Here is a 20,551-nt window from a genome sequence, read left to right as displayed (position 1 = left end):
GTAAGTCAGATAATATTATAAAAATGCATCTCTACTTGTGAGTATTATTCACTTTTGGTAATGAATCAAAGTGTGCTTAGAGCCTACATCATTATTAGAAACACGACATCTGTTATTCAGAGCTTTGAGTTAAGTTCACCTCTTCAAAGAAAGAGCCTATTCAGTAAAGAGGGCATGCATGGTGTCTAGGGTGTGACAGCTGATTTCCACTTGAGGATGACTAATAGTGTGACCTTAAATCAAGTGTGACATGGAGACTAAAATCCCTGAGGTAGACATGCAAGCTCTTCACTCATAGCCACCCTCTTCCTCTAGACACCTACATGGGTCATCTCCTAGACTCCTTAGATAGGGCCATGTGACTGAATTCTCAACAACAGAATAGGAGTAAGCCACTACCAGGCTACGCCTATTAAGAGGCTGTTTACCTCTTCCACATGTCTCCCCAGACATAGCAACACAATCTCAATCATTTCCCCTAAGGGAGGATGGAGCTCAAAAAATGGAAGGATGGAGTTTCTGTCCTAGCTCAGCAGTAACGAATCTGACTAGGATCCATGACGATGCGAGGTTGATCCCTGGCCAGGATCCTGCCTTGCTGTGGAGGTTGCATATGTAGCTCAGATCCCATGTTGCTGTGGCTGTGGTGGAGGTTGGCAGCTGTAGCTCCAATTAGACCCCTAGCCTGGGAACTTCCATATGCTACAGGTGCGACCCTAAAAAGCAAAAAATAAATGAATAAATACATTTAAAAAAAAAAAAAACCAAGATGTTGATGTTTCCTTGTAGCGCCTCAGATTAAGGATGCGTCATTGTCACTGCACCAACCCAGGCTGCTACTGCTGCGGCATGGGTTCAATCCCGGGCCTGGAAACTTCCACATGTGGCAGCCACAGTGAAAGAAAGAAAGAAAGGAAGAAAGGAAGAAAGCGAGCAAGCCAAGTTCTTATTGTCCTCTATACTAATTTCAATCTTTGGTAAGGCAATCTGATAATTACCTTTCAATCCTTCAATAAAAGTATCCCAAACACAAGGACTGTTAGCATAACTCAGCTTGATGCTCTCCTTTGCTCTTTTCAAATCCAGGAGAAAAAAGTACTTCTTTAGGAACTGACAAGCCAGAATTTCAGAAGAGCTCTGTTGTAAAGTGTGGTCCACATGCTCACTTGCACTTTTGATCTCAGAATTTAATACACTCAATTCCAAACACAACGTTATCAATTCAGCCAGCTCCTTCTGAAGACCATCTGCTATAAGGCATGGAGAACATACTTGAAAAAGGTCATCAACCAAGGGCTCCCTCAGACTATTTGCAGATTCACATGCTGTTTGATCAACACTTTCTTCGTGGCCTAAGGAGTCCCTTTGTTCTTCTTCATATTCTTCATCTAATATTCCCTTTTTTGACTCATCAAGCAACAGCATATCTTGGTTTGAGTTCACAGAGGAGTTGTCAGTATCGGAAACACCTGAAAAGTTCTTCATGGCAAATGTTTTTTCTAACTGTGAAAGCCACTCCTGTAAAACCATTCTCAGGGACTTTGGTTCAAACAAAACCAGTGGGTCCTGTAGCTTTGTCCTACACAAGAGAGACAAGAATGAAATTTACATATCATGTGTGGTTTTTTTTTTTGCAAAAAAATTTTTTTGTCTTTTCAGGGTGGCACCCATGGTATATGGAGGTTCCCAGGCTAGGGGTCGAATCGGAGCTACAGCTGCAGGTCTACACAGCCACAGCAACGATGGATCCGAGTTGCATCTGTGACCTACACCACAGCTCACAGTAACACCGGATCTTTAACCCACTGAGCAAGGGCCAGAGATCTAACCCACACCTTCATGGTACTAGTCGGGTTCGTTAACCACTGAGCCACAACGGGAACTCCCCTATTTTCAATTCTTTACCAAGTAAGACAACACAGAGAACATTAATTTTGTACTAATTCTCAAATTTCAATTCCAAATGAGACTACCTCTGCCCCATACTATCTCAGGACCACTTTTGGAAATCTCATAAAGTCATTCCCATTCACCTTAAAACTTTCTCATTCATAAATACTCACATTGCTTCTGCTGTTGCTATTTTGAGCTCTTGGAATTTGTCTTCCTCTGGAGGCTGACTGACTACTTCTTCTTTTCCCCTAGAAAATTGCAAAAAGAGTTAGAGGGGATTAGAGCTTCCTTAGGCCAATATCCCTAAGTGTCCACTAAATGGTAGGTATTGTACTTAATGTAACATGAGGCAAACAGATGAGTACAACAAAAGGTTCATGACCTCAAGATAAATTCAAGTCAGAGTCAGAAAGAAAGGCAAGAAAACAATTGTAACATAAAAGGGAATAAAACAAATGCTAACGAACAGCACAAGCACTGTGCTCTGAAAGCACAGAACAAAGGAATAATGACTCTGACTAGGCAATCAAGAGAAGCTTTCCTGAGGAAGTGGGATTTGCATTAGGAAAAATTGTGGTGGGAGGAAATACAGCAAGTGGGAGAAAAAGAAAAGCATGAAGGAAAGTAGTGAGGTGTACACACCCAGTTCTCAGACAGAACTGGAATTCAGAGCACTTAGAAGGATGTGGTTGGAAATGAGGCGGGAAAGGTGGGGTCAAGTCAGACTGAGGGCTGCCTTAAATGCCACAGCACTATCAGTACTTTTCTCTCTCTCGCTCACACACACACACACACACACACACACACACACACACACAGATTCACTAAGTTACTCAAAGGATAACACACTTTTCTTTCATCTGACCCTGGGTGGGTCTATCTCAATGCCTGGGTGAGTGCTGAGCTTGCTTGCCTCCAATGCCCAGATCCCCAGAACTATGAGAAAAGGCAGAGACCAGAGTGATAGCCTTTTCACTGTGCCAGACCAAGGGCTCTGCTATACAACTCCACTACATAAGGACTATGCCACCAGCATATCACAGGAAGGTACATGACGACATCAATGCTAACGCTCTCATTTTACAGGCCAGAGAGCATTAGTCACAAAGTCACATGCTAGTCAGAAGTAGATCCAGGAACAAGGCCTAGATCCATGGTCATCCTACTCTTACTCCCATTCTCCTCTAATATCCCAAAAGTTTGAAGAGATCTGGAGGTGAGGGAGGTTGTTCAAAGGAAAGATGGAAGAGATGTAAATTAAAATTCTGTCTCCATAGACTTACTGTGAATTGATGTAATTTTCCAACACTTACTTTGTGGTGTTTACAATTTTCATAAGCTACACAAATAATCTACAATGAACAGGGTCATATATATGCCTTTTTCCAAAGGACATGGTTTATGGCTCTCTTCAAATGACAGCTGACTCCTCTAGAATTCACACAAATTTCTTTTTTTTTTGTCTTTTTGCTATTTCTTGGGCCGCTCCCGCGGCATATGGAGGTTCCCAGGCTAGGGGTCGAATCGGAGCTGCAGCCACCGGCCTACGCCAGAGCCACAGCAACATGGGATCCGAGCCGTGTCTGCAACCTACACCACAGCTCACGGCAACGCCGGATCGTTAACCCACTGAGCAAGGGCAGGGACCAAACCCGCAACCTCATGGTTCCTAGTCGGATTCGTTAACCACTGTGCCACGACGGGAACTCCAAATTCACACAAATTTCTATGCTTACTCAGTGACTTCCTCCTCTGGGCAACTGACTGAACTCACGTCCTCTTCACATGACTGCTCATCACCCCTGGCTTCTGGTCTCACTTTCAGATCAGGGCTTGTATGAAGGGTGCCAATCTTTTCAGTAGTTTTACGCACAAAGCTAGAAACACTGGAAGTCAAATACCAACAAACAAATAAGAAAAAAAAAAACCTCATTACTGCCAAGAATGAAAATCTCAGTACCTAGGTTCTCTACATTCCTGTTAGTCCCTGAAGGTAGCTTGGACTTACTAAAAATGAAAGACCCTATAGCAACTTCCTAATCAATTACATATTTCACATCAGGCCTGTGTAAAATCTGTAATACAATGAGGATTCACTTCATTTACTAACCTACTTTAATCAGTCCTAAAGAAAAGGTCCTTAACTCCAGCTGAGCTTGCAATGTTTCTGTCCACTTAGGCTAAGGAAGTCACATAATTACCTGCCCCACCCTAGCCAAAGAATTTCCTCAAGTTGTCACAATATAACCTTTTTCTTTTTCTTTTTTTTTTTGTCTTTTTTTTGCCTTTTCTAGGGCGGCTCCCGTGGCATACGGAGGGTCCCAGGCTAGGGGTCGAATCAGGGCTGTAGCCGCCAGCCTAAGCCAGAGCCACAGCAACTCAGGATCCAAGCCGCATCTGCGACCTACACCACAGCTCATAGCAACACTGGATCCTTAAACCACTGAGTGAGGCCAGGGATGGAACCCACAACCTCATGGTTCCTAGTTGGATTCGTTAGCCACTGCGCCACGACAGGAACTCCAATATAACCTTCTTAAAAACCAAATTTTATATCCAGAAAGACTCAAATTTAACAGTTAAATAGCTGCACAAAGGCTTCTCTTTCAAAGTCAAATGTCCATCCTGAGCCCATGGAAAAATCGATGGAAGGACTTCTGAAGAGTCTCCAATTCTCAGCCCAAATTGAGAAATGATTAAATAATGGCCGGTATGTGTTAACTGGTCTTATCAGAGATGAAGAAAAAACAGACTTTTAAACTTTTGCTTAGTCTGGGGGTGGGGAACACATTTTTAACAACTCAAATATTCACGTACTCAAACAAAGAGGAAAACTAAACTTCCCAAGATTGAAATAAGAAGCTAACAGCTTCATAACAAGCTCTATGAGGAATAATCTAGAGACTTTCTTTTTCCTCATTTAAAATAGCTTTCCATTCTCAGTGCAAAACCACCTAATATGACATCTGAGGTAAAATGAGAAATGGGATTAAATGACAGGACTAATTCGTTTACCTTTCCTTGACAGCCTGAAGAGACACAAGAGGAGATGGAGAACGAAATGATAATGGAATGCCGAAGGGGAGAAAAGTTTCATTCTTTTCTGTCTCAGACGTCACTGGACCATGAGAAACACTGTCTGATGAATGGAACAGGGAAAAGAAATAAAATCTCCTCACATGAAGAGTTTTTTAATCTTTAAAGAAATCCCAAAATGAATAAAGCAAAGGAAATGGAGTATTCAATACTAAAATCACAAGGGACCCAAACCCAAATGAGTGGAGCAGAGGCTTACAAGATGCATGGGATGGTCCACATTATAAAACACTGCGGCAGGTACCTTCATTCCTCCTACTAACTCTGAATCCCCATAAGTCACAAAAGAAGTTTAGAGTCTCTATTAATCTCTTCTCAATAGTTCGGTCACAGGAATACTTGAACATTGAAAAGTGAGGGCGATGACACCCAAAACTGTAGTAATTTTTCACTCCTAACGGAAAATAACTTGGTTAGTCAGGATAAAATCGGCCCACTCTTTTGGTTAATGATTTCCCTTCTTAACCTTTCCAGCACTCTGATGCTTGATCAAAATTAGGTACTTTACCAATGTCAGCCTAAACATGGGGTGGGGGGAGACCCAACTAAACATAAGCCCATTCTTCCAGTGGTGAATAGATCAACAGGGCTGGATGGAAAGACTATCAACTTAGGAGAAATGATTAACACCTGACAGAGAACTCTATGCATGAGATAATCTTAGCAAAAGGAAGTCACAGCAAATAACTGCTTCACATCCGCAACCAATGAAAGACACATTCATCACCTTCATTTGCATGTGAGCCGAAACACTGATCTGGTTGGTCCTCTTCTTGATGTGCGGTAAATTCTTAAGTCTCTCATCTTCTGAGAGGGTTTGGCTGTGAAGGGAACAGGAGTCTTCATCAGACTGACTGCCTCTTCTACTGCTAATGATACGATAAATACCAGAGTCCAAGATGCTGAAACTTTCCTAAAAAGAAAAAGAATTAAAACTCCAAGTAAAACTTTTGTAATATGGTATAGCTTTTTAAGGGAAAAGCCAACACGAACAGTAGCAAGTCAAAAACAACAATTATGGCTTATTAAAACAAACTGGTGAGCAAAGACTAGGTGCCCGGCAGCTGGGTCCCAGTCATCTGTTCGTGGCTGGTCTCCATAAAGTCTGGCAGTGAGAATGGGGATTAAATGAGACAATCTTGAGTTGCACTGAGACAGAAGCTAGCATGATGCATCTGAAACCATGTATTAGGAGCAACTTAAGTTGTGCTGGAGGCTTTGTGAGGTACATTTTTGAACAGAATATAATGCAGTTCTAAGACACACCTAAATGAAGGCTTCACAGGGCTGCCCAAAAGCTAAAAGAAAGGCCCTCTTGACTCCACCAATATACAACATGGAAAGGAAGCTAAGTTTTGGGATCTTAGAGGTAAGTGAGCACAACCTAATAAAGAAAAAATCATACTGTAAAGTAAATCCCTTTTAAAAGTGAAAATACCTACATGTGATGAAATGGAGCTTCTTCTACTGCTACAAGCTGAATCCAAAGGTTCAAATTTTAAGATCAGATCTTCCAGTTGAGAAATCAGATCACCATAGGTTGCTGAGTCCAGCTGAGATTTCAAATGTTCCAGTTTATCTATAGTCAAACTTTTTCTTCCCTAATAAAAGGATAAGTAGAAACCCAATGGAAGAGCTTAACAAGGCTTAACAAGGAGTTCTCCGTTGTGCAGTAGGTTAAGGATCTTGTGTTGTCACTGTAGCATGTGGGGTGGCTCGGGTCACTGATATGGTATGGGTTCGATTCCTGGCCCAGGAACTTCCACACGCCACAGATACAGCCAAAAAAAAAGGTTTATTAACAAGCTAGTAAATGATGAGTTTCCACTGTGGGAGTGGTTTAAGGATCCGACTGCAGCAGCTCAGGTCACTGCCGAAGTGCAGGTTCAATCCCAGGCACTGCACAGTGGGTTAAGGATCCGGTGCTGCTGCAGCTGTGGCACAGGATGCAGCTGCAGCCTAGATTCTATCCCTGGCTTAGGAACGTCCATATGCCATAGGTACAGCCCAAAAAAATGAGAATTTTCTTAGGAATTAAGAATTAAGAGTTACTGTACACAATAATTTCATTTTAATTTATTGAAATTCAAATACATTTGTACGTAAATATGAAATTTTTTTTTTAAATGCAAAGTACACCCTCTTCTCACCCTTATTCCCCACTTCAGATTTATCTGTCATGCTTTCTTTGGGGATTTATTGCTGCTTAATCTATAGGATAATAAAGACAAGCAACTCTGTAGCATAATCCTGCAAAGTAGAATGGTTTTAACAATCCAGATAAATTTGCAAGCTCTCTGACTCACCCTGCTGGCAATGATAGAATTTTGGAAAAGACAGCAAGTTCGAGCAGCCAGGTTCCACAGGCCTCTCCTCAGCAGGCGTTCCACACAGCGTTCCACAGATAATAGGGAAAGATGGGAAACCTTCCCGTTTAGGTGCAAACAGAACAGCTCATTCTTGCAGACAGCCACATCCTGAATATCTACAAAAACCACAGGGGTGAACATGCAGGATGGTAACCAAATATTCCTTTTCCATTTTTGCAATGGTTGATATTATTCTAATAAATTCATTTTTTACATAGGGTTTGGCTTGATTAAATTTTACCTCTGTTTTTTGTTTTTTGTGTTTTTTTGGTTCACCTGCAGCATGCAAAAGTCTCAGGCCAGGAATTGAATCCGTACCACAGCTGCAACCAGAGCCATAGCAGTGACACCAGATCCTTAACCTGCTCAGCCTCCAGGGAATTCCTCACCTCTCCTTTACACTTGCATTTCAATGAAGAAATCATATTTTAGATAGTATTCTAAAAAGATTAAGGATGAAAGATATCAGAGAAAGAAACACATCTCTCTGATCTAAAACCCTGTATTTAAAAATGCTATTTTATGTGAAAAAAAATTGGGACTTTAAAAGAGGGCATTTTAGGACTTCCCCTAAACCAGTGTTGTCTCTACAGTGGTTCTGGTTTGATTCCCAGCCTGGGAACTTCCATATGCTGCAGTGCAGCCACTAAATAAATAAGTAAATAAATAAATAAATAAAAGAGGACACTTTACATTAGATGCCAATAGAATAACATTTCTAAGAGTTATAATCTGATGTCAATGAATGGATTTCAAACACAGTATATAAACCAACAAACTGTTCGTGAAAAAAAATCTGTCTTGGCAGAACATCATGAAAAGACCTAAAAAACTACTTTTCATTAGGAAACTTAATTCTTAAGAAATCAGTGTTGATCAGATCAATAAGTAATGTTTCATTATCTTTTTAAAGTATTTGCAAAGTAGAAAATATCTCAAAAGTCAAGATACACTGAGTATATGTGAAAATGCTAGATTTATTTCCATGCTGAAAATGCTAGATTTGTTTCCTCCACTTCTGGTTTAAACTTGAAGAATACAAAGGTTGATTTTCTCTGTCTCAGCGATATACAGTGGCTACTGTTCCCACAAGGACTTTTCAACTCCAAATTATTAAGACATAAAACAGGAGTTAGAGCAAGACTTCTAACAGGGATTAAGTTTCAAGGTAAGTAGAAGGAAAAAATTAACCTATTCAGGAGTTCCCGTCGTGGCGCAGTGGTTAACGAATCCAACTAGGAACCATGAGGTTGCGGGTTCGGTCCCTGCCCTTGCTCAGTGGATTAACGATCCGGTGTTGCCGGGAGCTGTGGTGTAGGTTGCAGACGCGGCTCGGATCCTGCATTGCTGTGGCTCTGGCGTAGGCCGGTGGCTACAGCTCCGATTCGACCCCTAGCCTGGGAACCTCCATATGCCGCGGGAGCGGCCCAAGAAATAGCAACAACAACAACAACAAAAAAGACAAATAACAACAAAAAAAAAATTAACCTATTCAATCCTTAGCAGTGATTGCTAATACTTAAGAATAAATGTAAATTATATTTAAAATAACTAAGTAGCTATACATAAATTCACAAATGTATACTTCGGAAGTACCTTATAATGGGATACATCTATGTTGTTACTCTTTAAAAGAACTGTCACCAGTTCTATTTTCCACTTCTTACACTGCTAGAGAATCCTCTTATAATAATTACATCTTTCACAAGCATGAGATTTAAAATTACATAAGGAAGAAAAACATAATTACCTTTCACTTCACTCCAAAGAAGAACCTGAACATTCTGAGGAAGGAAAACATAAATTCCTCTCTCTGTCCAAGTCAGCACACAATGTTCACTGCAAGAGAAGTCAAGAGAATTCTAGTTTGCTCGGAATCATAAGTTTATAATTCTTAGAACTTCACATTAGCCCAAACTCAGCCTGTACAAAGAAAACACAGCGGTAATCCAGCTAACCAAGTCCTATCACTTCTTTTCTATCTATAACTACAGCCCACTGAAGGACAGCATAATGTGACGCCAAAGTGGGAAAAATTCACAAAAAATCTTTTAAAAAAAGAAAAGGCTGGTATCTTACATGCTGTTTGTTAAAGTAACTAAACTTCCCATATCTGATATGACAGGGCCCATTTAAAACAATGACCAAGCAAAACATTTTACCACCAGTCATTGATCTAATGAGCCCATTTTAGGGAGGGTTATTTTGAGGTCCTTAGTTGTACGTGGGCAATAAAAGGCTGAAAACTCCCAGTCAAGAATGGGAGTTTTAGTTTTTTAAATTAAAGGCTCTACCTATATTATCTTTTTTTTTTAACAGTTTGTTTTATTTTATTTTATTTTTTGTTTTTTTAGCTATTTCTTGGGCCGCTCCCGCGGCATATGGAGGTTCCAAGGCTAGGGGTCGAATCGGAGCTGTAGCCACCGGCCTACGCCAGAGCCACAGCAACGAGGGATCCGAGCTGCGTCTGCAACCTACACCACAGCTCACAGCAACGCCGGATCATTAACCCACTAAGCAAGGGCAGGGACCAAACCCGCAACCTCATGGTTCCTAGTTGGATTCATTAACCACTGCGCCACGACGGGAACTCCAACTACCTTTATTATCTAATCTTGTAGCAACTCTTTAATTTGGCCATTATTTGGGAAACTTCTTGTGCCTAGCACTGTACCCATGGTGAAGGAACTGACAATCTGGTGCTGGGATGGATATTCATAGCACAGTGAAACAGGGTAGTGAAGGAATGAACAAGATGTAACAATAGAGCAAGGGAATAAGCATCTAATCTAAGCCACTGGAGGAGTCAGTAAAGGCTTCAAAGTGGCATTAATTAGTGCTTAAGCTGAGGAGTAGGCAGAGCCAGATCAAGAAGGGCTTTGTTTGCTATGGCAGGAACTCTTTTATGGGGGCTTTAATTAGCTTACCTCAAAGGAATGACACTACCAGGAGAACCAAGCAGACTGGTCTTGCCATTAGAAAATGTCCTCAGAGTTACCGTCGTGGCTCAGCAAAAATGAATCTGACTAGCATCCGCGAGGAAGCAGTTTTGATCCCTGACCTTGCTCAGTGGGTTAAGGATCCAATATTGCCATGAGCTGCGATGTAGGTCGCAGACACGGCTCGGATCCCGTGTTGCCATGTCTGTGACAAAGGCCAGCAGCTGCTGCTCCGATTTGACTGCTAGCCTGGGAACCTGCATATGACACAGGTGCAGCCCTAAAAAGACAAAAAAAAAAAGGGGGGGGAATATCCTCTTGGGTAAGGGACTTCCCCACACCCCACATATCACACCACAGTCAACAAATGTTTAAGTGTCTATGATGTGCCAGGCACTCTGCCAAACACGGAGACTAGCACAGCGAACAAAACAGACATGAAGCCCTCATGACCTTACTACCTAAGAGTAAGACAGGCATAAATACTGTTTGAGTCTATGATTATAAACTGTGATAAGCACCAAAAAGAAAGGGTTTTTAATATGCTTTATCTAATTATGGGCAAATAAATAGCTGTCTTTATCCAGTAACTTTTAGGATGAATTATGTATTTATGAAAGTGTTACAACTGTTTACAATTTAATTTTATACTATTTTGTTTTTGCTTTTTTAGCCACACCAACCGCATATGGAAGTTGGCACATGGAAGTTCCCAGGCTAAGAGTCGAATTAGAGCTACAGCTGCCAGCCTACACCACAGCCACAGCAACTCAGAATCCAAGCTGCGTCTGTGACGGACACCCCAGCTCACGGCAACACCAAATGCTTAACCCACTGAGTAAGGCCAGGGATCGAACCTGCATCTTCATGGATACCAGTTGGGTTTGTTACCACTTTGCCATAACAGGAACTCCCCATTCTTTTTTTTTTTTTCAAAGAATCAAAGGGAGAAACTTACCTAAGATGCAAAAGTTTGGAGAAAGACAAAGACTGGGAGGATCCAACTGTATGATCATACTGAGGTTCTGATCTAGGAAATAAACCAGCCTATTAATGATTTAATCACAATATAAAGGTATAATTTTCCCTCTATAGGAAAATTTCTGTCTCCTAACTGCATTTGCCTTTATTCAATTTGCTTCAATCATAAGAAAGATAATTGATTAAAGACTTTCTGGTTTCCCTAAATCTTTTAATAAAAATTCTACTTCACTCTTAAAAGGCATAATGAGTTCTCTTGTGACACAGCAGGTTAAGGATCCGGCGTTGTCACTGCAGCAACTTGGGTCACTGTTATGGATGGGTCCAGTCCCTGGGCCAGGAACTTCCACATGCCCTGGGCACAGCCAATTAATTAGTTAACTAGTTAATAATAAAAGGTATGATAAAATCTTGAGCACATATAGATTATCAGTGATTTCAACCCAACCCTTCCATGTAAGTTACTCAAAACCTCCCTACTGGCCACACAAATCATTACCTTTGAGTAATCACAGGGAGTGGTGGTGACGAAAGGAGTTTCTTAAACTGATGGGTACTTATAACTTCTCCATCAAAGTTCACTTCCCACATCCTGGAGCCAGGGCGAGCACAGTATATTAGGGGCTGCTGGCCTGCAGAACATCTTCCAGGGAAGAAACAAGCTCCATATTCTCCATCTCTTTCTTTGTTTCCAATTTTCCAAAATTTTTCTCTAATAACCCCCCCAAAAGGAGAAAGAATGTTTACTCACCAAAAAAAAAGTCAAAAACTATGACCCTACAAGTCGGCATGGCTATAGTAACCCCACCCACAAGGTCTTCTCTCTCTTCGTATTAAAATATACTGGAAAGAACAACAGAATGGAAAGGTCAAAATAGGGTTCAGGCTCTCATGTGCATGAAGCAAACCACTTCACATTAGTACACAAGTGTATCATCCGCAGAACGAGGGATCAGAATTAACATGAAGGCTCTTTTCAAAACTAAAAGATGAGCTGCCAAACCATTTCCTACATCCTTAAATCCTACTGACTTCTTTCCAAATCACCTTCTTCTTCAGCTACTCCATGGAGGCTATTAATCTCCTCCCCAGCCCTGTCTCCAGGCTACTCCTCTGCCACTAAAACCCAATAAACACCTCATTTCCTTCTGAAACTCTTTACCTTGGAATATTCTGTTCCCTTATGATACTACAGGTATAAAACTGCCTGAGAACATGGAAGGGGAGAATGATGAGGTTGTCTCTTCCTAAATACTCCTTTTCATGACTTAACTCCATCATTCCTCTTCTAACAGACCTTCCTGACCCCTATAAGCTGAATTACATGCTTCCCATGATGTTTTCAAAGCATGTACCATATTATATATGGCAGCTGTGTCTACCTGAACAGGAGATTATGGCCTTCTTCAGGACAAAGGCGATTTCTTATTCTTTAGTTGAATTCCCAGTACACAGCATAGCATCTGGCCCACAGACAGCATTCAGTATACTTAGTACTCCATATACTCAAACTCTTTTATTGAAGAAAGACCTGATACATTCTCTGGCATAAATTTACTATGTGACCTTAGATGTGAAATGCTTTTTTTTGGGGGGGGGGCAGTCTCAGCAGCATGTGGAAGTTCTCAGGCTAGGGAGCAAACCTATGCCACAGCAATAACCAGAGCCACAGCAATGAAAATGCTGAGTCCTTAACCTACTGAGCCACCAGGAAACTCCCAGATGTGAAGTGCTTTGAAATGCATACAGAGCAATACAAGAAGTTATGATTTTACTATGTATGTTCCTTATTCAGGAAATAAAATACATTTCTTGCTTATTTTACATCCTCTGGTGCTTAACATAATGCTACCTATCCAAAGGAATGCAAAAAATATTTGCTGAGTAAGTAAAGTCAACTCATTGTTATGTGTATGCTCATTAATCCTGCTTTCCATATTTTCAAATGACATGTGTCAGACAAAAAGACTAACTATGCCATATACACTATCTTAGTTCATCCTTGAGACTATCTCTACATTCTGGACAGGGAAACTGACATTTGGCAAGGTTTTAAAAGTAACAGAACTACAACTTGAAACCATATCATCAGGCTTCTTTATCCAAAGTTCTCTCTACTATAACATAATTCTTTGTTTCTATTGGTTCTATTCCCTCCTGGCAACCACCTTGTTCATTAACATACTGACAGAAAGCAGCAGGAAAAACAAATTCGTATCTATCACTCGGTTAGTTATTAGGAGACTTGGGGGTTTTTTTGTTATGCGTATTTGGAAGGAAATATAGCTTGAAATGAAAAAAATTTTAAACATAAAGTTTTTAAACTTTGGTAATATCCATGTTCCCCAAAACAGAATTCTAGCTAACAGAAATTAGGCATTTCTAAAACACATTATTTTTGCAGTTGGTATAACCAACTCTAGCCACAACCTTGAAAAATGGGAATATAAATGATTAGCAGCTCTATTGCACAGGGGGGAAAAATAAACCTCCACTTATTTAGCTCTTTCTACCATTTCACTAAATTCTTGAAACAATCCCAGTAAGGTGTTAATTCAGTTCAGTGTTCCGACCGCTTCTCAGTTTAGTCACATTTCTGGGTTGGGCTCTTTGGTAAACTTGAAAACCTACAAATCAAGAATATTTAAGAATTCTGTGAAGCTAACAAATATTTTGCCAAAATCTTAAGGGTGGATTTAAAGGCCAAAGGACCAACGTCAAAGGATGTACCAAATGTAACTGAGGTTAACAGGAAAGGCACAGAGACAGATGATTCTAGTACCTCTTTCCAGCTGCGTAATGTCAAACAAGCTCTACCACTCACTAGGCCTCGACTTTTAGATCTGCAAAAATCAAAGAGTGACACTAGCTGATCTCCAGTTTTGTGAGTCTAACTTCATCACTGATCTATAGTCTGAAATAAGAACCAAGTATATCATACTTCCTACTAACTCCATGTAAACTGATCCTTTGTATAGCAAAGCCTCGCATCGCTGCTGTACAGCTAGGTTCTCTGATACATGCCACTTGCCACCTGCTGTCATGGGCCTCCTTCCCATACACCTTTCTCATCCGAAGAAAATAAAAACAAACTGCAGCCTCTTCTCATCCTTCCCGCTAACATCCCTTCAAAACTTTGAAAATAAATAGTCTCCTGCTTTCCAGAATAGCATCTTCTAAGTGAGATACAAGATGCCCTGAAGAAACATAAAAACTTTCCAATCCTGGATAGTTCTAAGGAAATCAATTTCCAAACCTTGATTTTCCACATGTACACTTTCTTTTTTTTTTTTTTTTTTTCGGTCTTTTTAGGGCTGCACCTGAGGCATATGGAGGTTCCCAGGCTAGGGGTCCAATCGGAGTTACAGCTGCTGGCCTACACAACAGCCACAGCAACACTGGATCCGGCCACGTCTGCGACCCACACCACAGCTCACGGCAACACCAGATCCTTAACCTGCCAAGTGAGGCCAGGGATTGAACTCTCGTCCTCATGGATGCCAGTGGGGTTCGCTAACCACTGAGCCATGAGGGGAACACATGTACACTTTCTTAAAATGATCTGAGAACCCACCCACTTAATTAGGGTGACATTTAAGGTTGTCACTCTTAGTGTGGTGCTAATCCACCAACTTCACCTCCTGCAACTTCCCTATTCAAGCCAAACTGGCACGTTTTAGAATATGTCTAATTCTTCCTCAACTCTCCCCTAAGAGGCGGTTCTTTCTATTAGAATATCCTACCCCCTTTCACCTCTCTTCCTTCAAACTTCACCTATCAAATATTCTCATCAAAATTACTGAGGCTGGCTAGTATGTTCAAGGGGGTTTATTATGTAATTCTCTCTTCTTTTACGTGTGCTTAAAATTCTCCATAATAATTTTTTAATTTATTTTTTTGGTCTTTTTGGGGCCACACCTGAAGCTTATGGAAGGCTAAGGGTCAAATCAGAGCCACAGCTGCTGGCCTATACCACGGCCACAGCAACACCAGATGCAAACCACGTCTGTGACCTATACCACAGCTCACAGCAATGCCAGATCCTTAATCCACTGAGTAAGGCCAAGGATCGAACCCATGTCCTCACGGATACTAGTGAGGTTCATTACCCCTGAGCCTTGACAGGAACTCCACGTAATTAAATTTTTAAAAGAGAGGATGAGCCCTGAGGAATATGGTAGCTGGCCAGGGCCAATGGAGGAAAAAGCAAACGGCCAGTGAGACTGGCCGAGGAACTCAAGCATAGTGATACAAAACATTTCAAGTCATTTCCTACTCTGTTCTGGCATTTTGCAGCTACTTCCAATACACTCCTGTGCCATCCATTGGACCCTTGAGATTTCAGTAAAATATGTGTCGGCTTCACAAATTTCTTAAGTAGTCTTCATCCAGTTTTAGCCTTTAGTAAAATCCTATTAGTGCACAAATTCCAGTAACAGTAACAAACTCAATCAAGGAAGATTTCCTGAATCCCCATTATTAAAACAGGCCTTTGTTTTTGGCCTTTTCTAATGGCACATAGACCAGGCTTCTAGGTAGAGTGAATTGAAGGTCTTAGACACCCACTGAACTGTGTCCATCTCCTCTCTACTCGCCAATGTCAGCTTGCACACAGCTGGCTCCTTATTAGTATCTGTATAACTGAATTGAATGGCTTGGGCTGGATGTCTTCAAAGTCCCTTTTAGTTCTAAAATTCTGTACTTCCAAAGATTCATGGTTGGTCAATATACCTCTCAGTGTCACACAAGAAGGATCGGGTAAGTGAAGATATAAGTAGTCTTCCATCCAAATAATCTAACTGGACAACACAGGAGTCAACTGTTGTTATTGTCTGAACAGGAAACATCACAAAGGCAGCAGATGCCTAAAAGGGATGTGATAAGGAAATAAAGTTTATCTTTATGTATACACATAATCTCCTTCTCTTTACCTTTTATATGAAAATAAATTAGCAAAATAAAATTTTTAAATAGGCCAACTTTAATTTGCCTGTTGGAATATCCAAGTTGCACTTAATTGAAAGTTTTGTGAAACAATCTGCTGTGTAACTGCAAAAGAGAATTCGTGAGGCTCTGTTTTTTATTATCTATTCTTAGAAGCTGGAACGAAAAAATGAAGCAAGTTTTAGAATACGTGAGAGAATTTTTCACCTATAGACATTACTTCTCCCTTAAAAAAAAAAAAAAAAAAAGACAAATTAGGGAAATACTATGTGTAGAATTCCAACTAGAGTTTGGATCAAAAATACGTTAGGATTCAAGTTGCAACTTTGATGGATTATCATAAATATATTTTTTTTTGTCTTTTTGTTGTTGTTATTGTTGTTGTTGTTGTTGCTATTTCTTGGACCGCTCCCGCGGCATATGGAGATTCCCAGGCTAGGGGTCTAATCGGAGCTATAGCCGCCGGCCTACGCCAGAGCCACAGCAATGCGGGATCCGAGCCGCGTCTGCAACCTACACCACAGCTCACGGCAACACCGGATCGTTAACCCACTGAGCAAGGGCAGGGACCAAACCCGCAACCTCATGGTTCCTAGTTGGATTCATTAACCACTGCGCCACGACGGGAACTCCGATTATCATAAATATTTAATCAACACTTCAAAAATATTCTGCTGTCAAATTGACAGAACATTGTAAATCAACTATAATAGAAAAAATAAAAATCATAAAAAAAGAATATTCTGCTGTGTTAGTTAAAATAATTTAGCCACTGACAGATCTCTTCTCTTTTGCCAGGATCCTACATGGAAACAAGCCAGTGAGAGCCAAGTTCCCCACTTCTGATATAACAGCTTTAGAGGAAAGGGACGGTGAGAAGTGGGTCAGTTCTGCCGTATTGATCAACTGGAGCATTCTGTTAGGATAACCTGAGACTCCAACTGTGGTAGGAAGCCTGGGGACCCATACTACTGAGCACAACCCAGGAGGTGCCTTTAAGATTCCGTTCACAACAAGTTACATCCATCCTGAGAGAAAATACATGTAGACTCCTAAGTTTTTTCACATGGGAACCGGGAGAATAAGAACCTGGGCAACTGGAACCATTTCTATGTTCATCATTTTATTCACACAACCAATAAGTGGGCATCTTTTCTTTCTTAACAGCCTAGCATTAAAGAACACTTTACTTAAGTGAGACATGTAAGTCTATTATGGGGTATTGCAGTAGTGCAACATGTAAATTATGAAAGTTAGCTCACAGAAGCCATTCTACAACAGTAATGAGTTAAACCAGGCTACCGCAAAGTATTACATGCAAACAAGTCTTTCGAAAATAGTCTGGCCTCCAGATCACTCCTCCAAGAAATACAATAGATCAAATTGTGCCTCTTGATTAAAATTTTGTAAGACGACACTTTATATCTCACCCACATACACAAAGAACTAGAATCGTTCTCACCTTTGCTTGTTTAGAAGTGTTGAGTTTGATGGCAGAAACTTTCCCCATGTGATCACCTACAAAAACTCTAAGAATAGCTGTATCCCAACAGAGAGCTGTAACTTTTCGGCCTTTGTGATCTGAAGACACATAAATTCGTTCTGGCTTCCCACGACGCTCTTGATTTAATTCCCAAACAACCACAAAACCTTGACTGCAAGAATTGAATCACAGAAGCAAATTTCTGGCAATGGTGAAAACAGTACAATTTCACTGCATCACAGTATCAATTATATTAAATATATAAGCAAATCCTTACTCTTCAGAAAAGAGGAACTAGAAAATCAAAGTACTAATTTCCTTGCTTTAATCCATCAATCCACTATACTAAGAGAACTTAGATGTTCTAATTATTTGTTAGCTTTTTCTTTTAAGATCACCAAAATATTGTTGTCTTATATTAGCACTCTCTACGAACCCTAGGGTGACTAACTGTCTGTCCTAGTTTGCTTGGGTCTAAGAGGTTTCCCAGGACATGGAACTTTCAGTGCTAAAATATAGTCAGGCAAACCAGGATGACTGGTCACCCTAACAATCTGTCAATTTAAAATGCATTTGAAAAAAACCAGAGAGGGTTTTTGTTGTTGTTGTTATTGCTGCTGTTGTTGCTTTTCAGGGCTGCACTTGCAGCGTATGGACATTGTCAGGGTAGGGGTTGAATCAGAGCTGCAGCTGCCAGCCTGCACCACAGCCACAGCAAAGCCAGATCAGAGCCATGTCTGCAACCTACACCACAGTTCACTACAATACCAGATCCTTAACCCACTGAGTGAGGCCAGGGATTGAAACCGAATCCTCGTGGATCCTCATCGGGTTTGTTAACTGCTGAGCCACAAAGGGAACTCCAAGATCAGAGAGTTTTAAAATAGTTTCTTACCTGGTAGCTACAGCAACATAATCATCATCATGCAAACAACAGGCAACCTGAGAAATTGCACCTTCCTAGAGCACAAAAGGGAAAGTATTAGGCAGCTCTTCAAAAATGGGTAATTTTTTACTTCTCAAGTCTTACATTCTTTTATCCCAAATGATTATTTATAATGTAGAAATTCACATTTATGAAAGATACTCCAGATGGTATATGACAGGGCTACCCTTACTCCTACCTTGTGTGAAAGAAAAAGCCTGTGCTTCCAGCCTTCTTTTTGAATGAGATTGAGTCCTCCTCCTGAACTGCCCAAAGCCAACCATTTTCGAGACACAGCTATGCTTGTGCACTAAAAACACGGAAACAGACAAGTGTGAGACTATCACAGTCACTTAACCACAAACTATCTGCTGGAAATAAATACTGTGGATCTGTGTCTGGCTTTTCCCCTTACCCCACCTACTGTTCAGCTAGCCAACACATAATCGCATTCGTGCTCTTATTCTAGAATAGGGAAAGATACAGAAGGAAGAATTGGTTTTAAATTTTTTAAATGACTCTCAAAATGGGTGAACAGACTCAACTGTATAAAATGAGTAATTTTCCCTTGGTGAAAGCCAGTTACTAGTCCATTCATCCTTTGTGTAATTTGGCTAGAGCACTTCAATGCTGACCACAATGATGAAGACCAAGTAAGTCTCCAGGGAATAAAGCAAGCACTTTAATCATCTGCGCACGTAAGTCATTTCTAGTCTGTATAATCAGCAGGAAACACCCACAGCTTTGAGGGAAAGTGAGACTGCAGAGGACACAGATGCAGGTCCCTGTACTATTATGTCTCCCCACACTTCCACCTGCTGATTCTTTTCCTTGCCCACCAGAGAAAGCAGGGGCCATGCTGTGCCCAATATCCAAGGCAAAAATTACTGGCTGGCAAACAAAGAGACATTACCAATCCTCCTCCATCCACCCTGTTGTTTTCCATCACAGAGGCTTGGAGAACCTAATCTTTACTTAGCCAGTTCCTTTTGCAGCTAGGGGGAGCTCTCCAACTCAAATTCAGCTATTAAGACAGCCCTACTGGGGCTTCCTCAAAAACTTTATCCTCTTGGAAAAAATGGCAGAATCTGAAGAAAAGAAGGCCTTTGTCCTTGGCCCCCTCTTTCTTGCTTGAGATGCTAAGAGGGACATCAAGACTGAAGGCAGGACACTTATCTTGCAACTGCGACTAACAGTTAATATACAGATGATGGCAGAATGGGAAAGATGGAGCCTGGGTCCTCAGGGATATCACTGGCCATTACACCAAATCCAGAAAACAGTAACTTCCAACAAGGTTATAAACACCTTTATCGTTTAAGACATGGTTGAGAAGGTTTTCTGTAACTTGCAGCTAAAAAATATCTGATGTCAAACGTCATAATTGTTGCTCATATTATTTTGCCTACTACTGCCTATTCTCCCTCTGCTCAGAGGCTAGAAAGGTGCTTTGAGATGGGAGCAAAAGCATTAGAATGAAATTATTTTGGAATTGGTTATGAGACTATTCTTTACATGTCATTCCTGAGTTTACCAAACGAACTCAGGGTTAAAAGGAAACACCTATTTCTTCTGACAGAGCTAATTTTTTTAAAGCTAATTTTTAGGTCTGTTCCCTAAAGCAGAGGATAAAACTCCTTGTTTTAGAATGAACTTAGCATAACTACTGGTTCATGTTGCTCAAAATGCAATGGGGTGTACTCATTTATACTATTTTATTTTCAATCAAATACATTATTTTCTGAGGGAAGACAGCAAGATTAGAGAGGAAAAAATTTAGCAATAATATGCTGGTTTCCAAGGATAGGAAAGAAGAATTCAAATGATTGCTTAAAGGACTTTCTGTTGTGGTGCAGTGGAAACAAATCCAACTAAGAACCATGAAGTTGTGGGTTCAATCCCTGGCCTTGCTCAGTGAGTA

At 40.7% G+C, this 20,551-nt stretch overlaps 1 protein-coding gene across 1 annotated transcript in view; it reads right to left on the bottom strand.

Annotated features, from left to right (window-relative positions):
- Positions 1-20,551, bottom strand: part of HPS5 (HPS5 biogenesis of lysosomal organelles complex 2 subunit 2) — a 40,572-nt gene that overhangs the window by 12,797 nt on the left and 7,224 nt on the right. Inside the window, 15 exon segments of the mRNA XM_047776173.1 lie at positions 999-1,579; positions 2,064-2,141; positions 3,630-3,779; positions 4,909-5,032; positions 5,717-5,782; positions 5,785-5,902; positions 6,432-6,590; positions 7,296-7,474; positions 9,109-9,197; positions 11,256-11,327; positions 11,778-11,990; positions 16,010-16,143; positions 17,685-17,877; positions 18,601-18,665; positions 18,830-18,940. Of these exon segments, the coding sequence (XP_047632129.1) occupies positions 999-1,579; positions 2,064-2,141; positions 3,630-3,779; positions 4,909-5,032; positions 5,717-5,782; positions 5,785-5,902; positions 6,432-6,590; positions 7,296-7,474; positions 9,109-9,197; positions 11,256-11,327; positions 11,778-11,990; positions 16,010-16,143; positions 17,685-17,877; positions 18,601-18,665; positions 18,830-18,940 (2,332 nt within the window).

The sequence above is a fragment of the Phacochoerus africanus genome, chromosome 4 (assembly GCF_016906955.1).
Source record: "Phacochoerus africanus isolate WHEZ1 chromosome 4, ROS_Pafr_v1, whole genome shotgun sequence".
Classification (NCBI taxonomy): Eukaryota; Metazoa; Chordata; class Mammalia; order Artiodactyla; family Suidae; genus Phacochoerus; species Phacochoerus africanus.
This window is presented reverse-complemented; position numbering and strand designations above follow the sequence as displayed.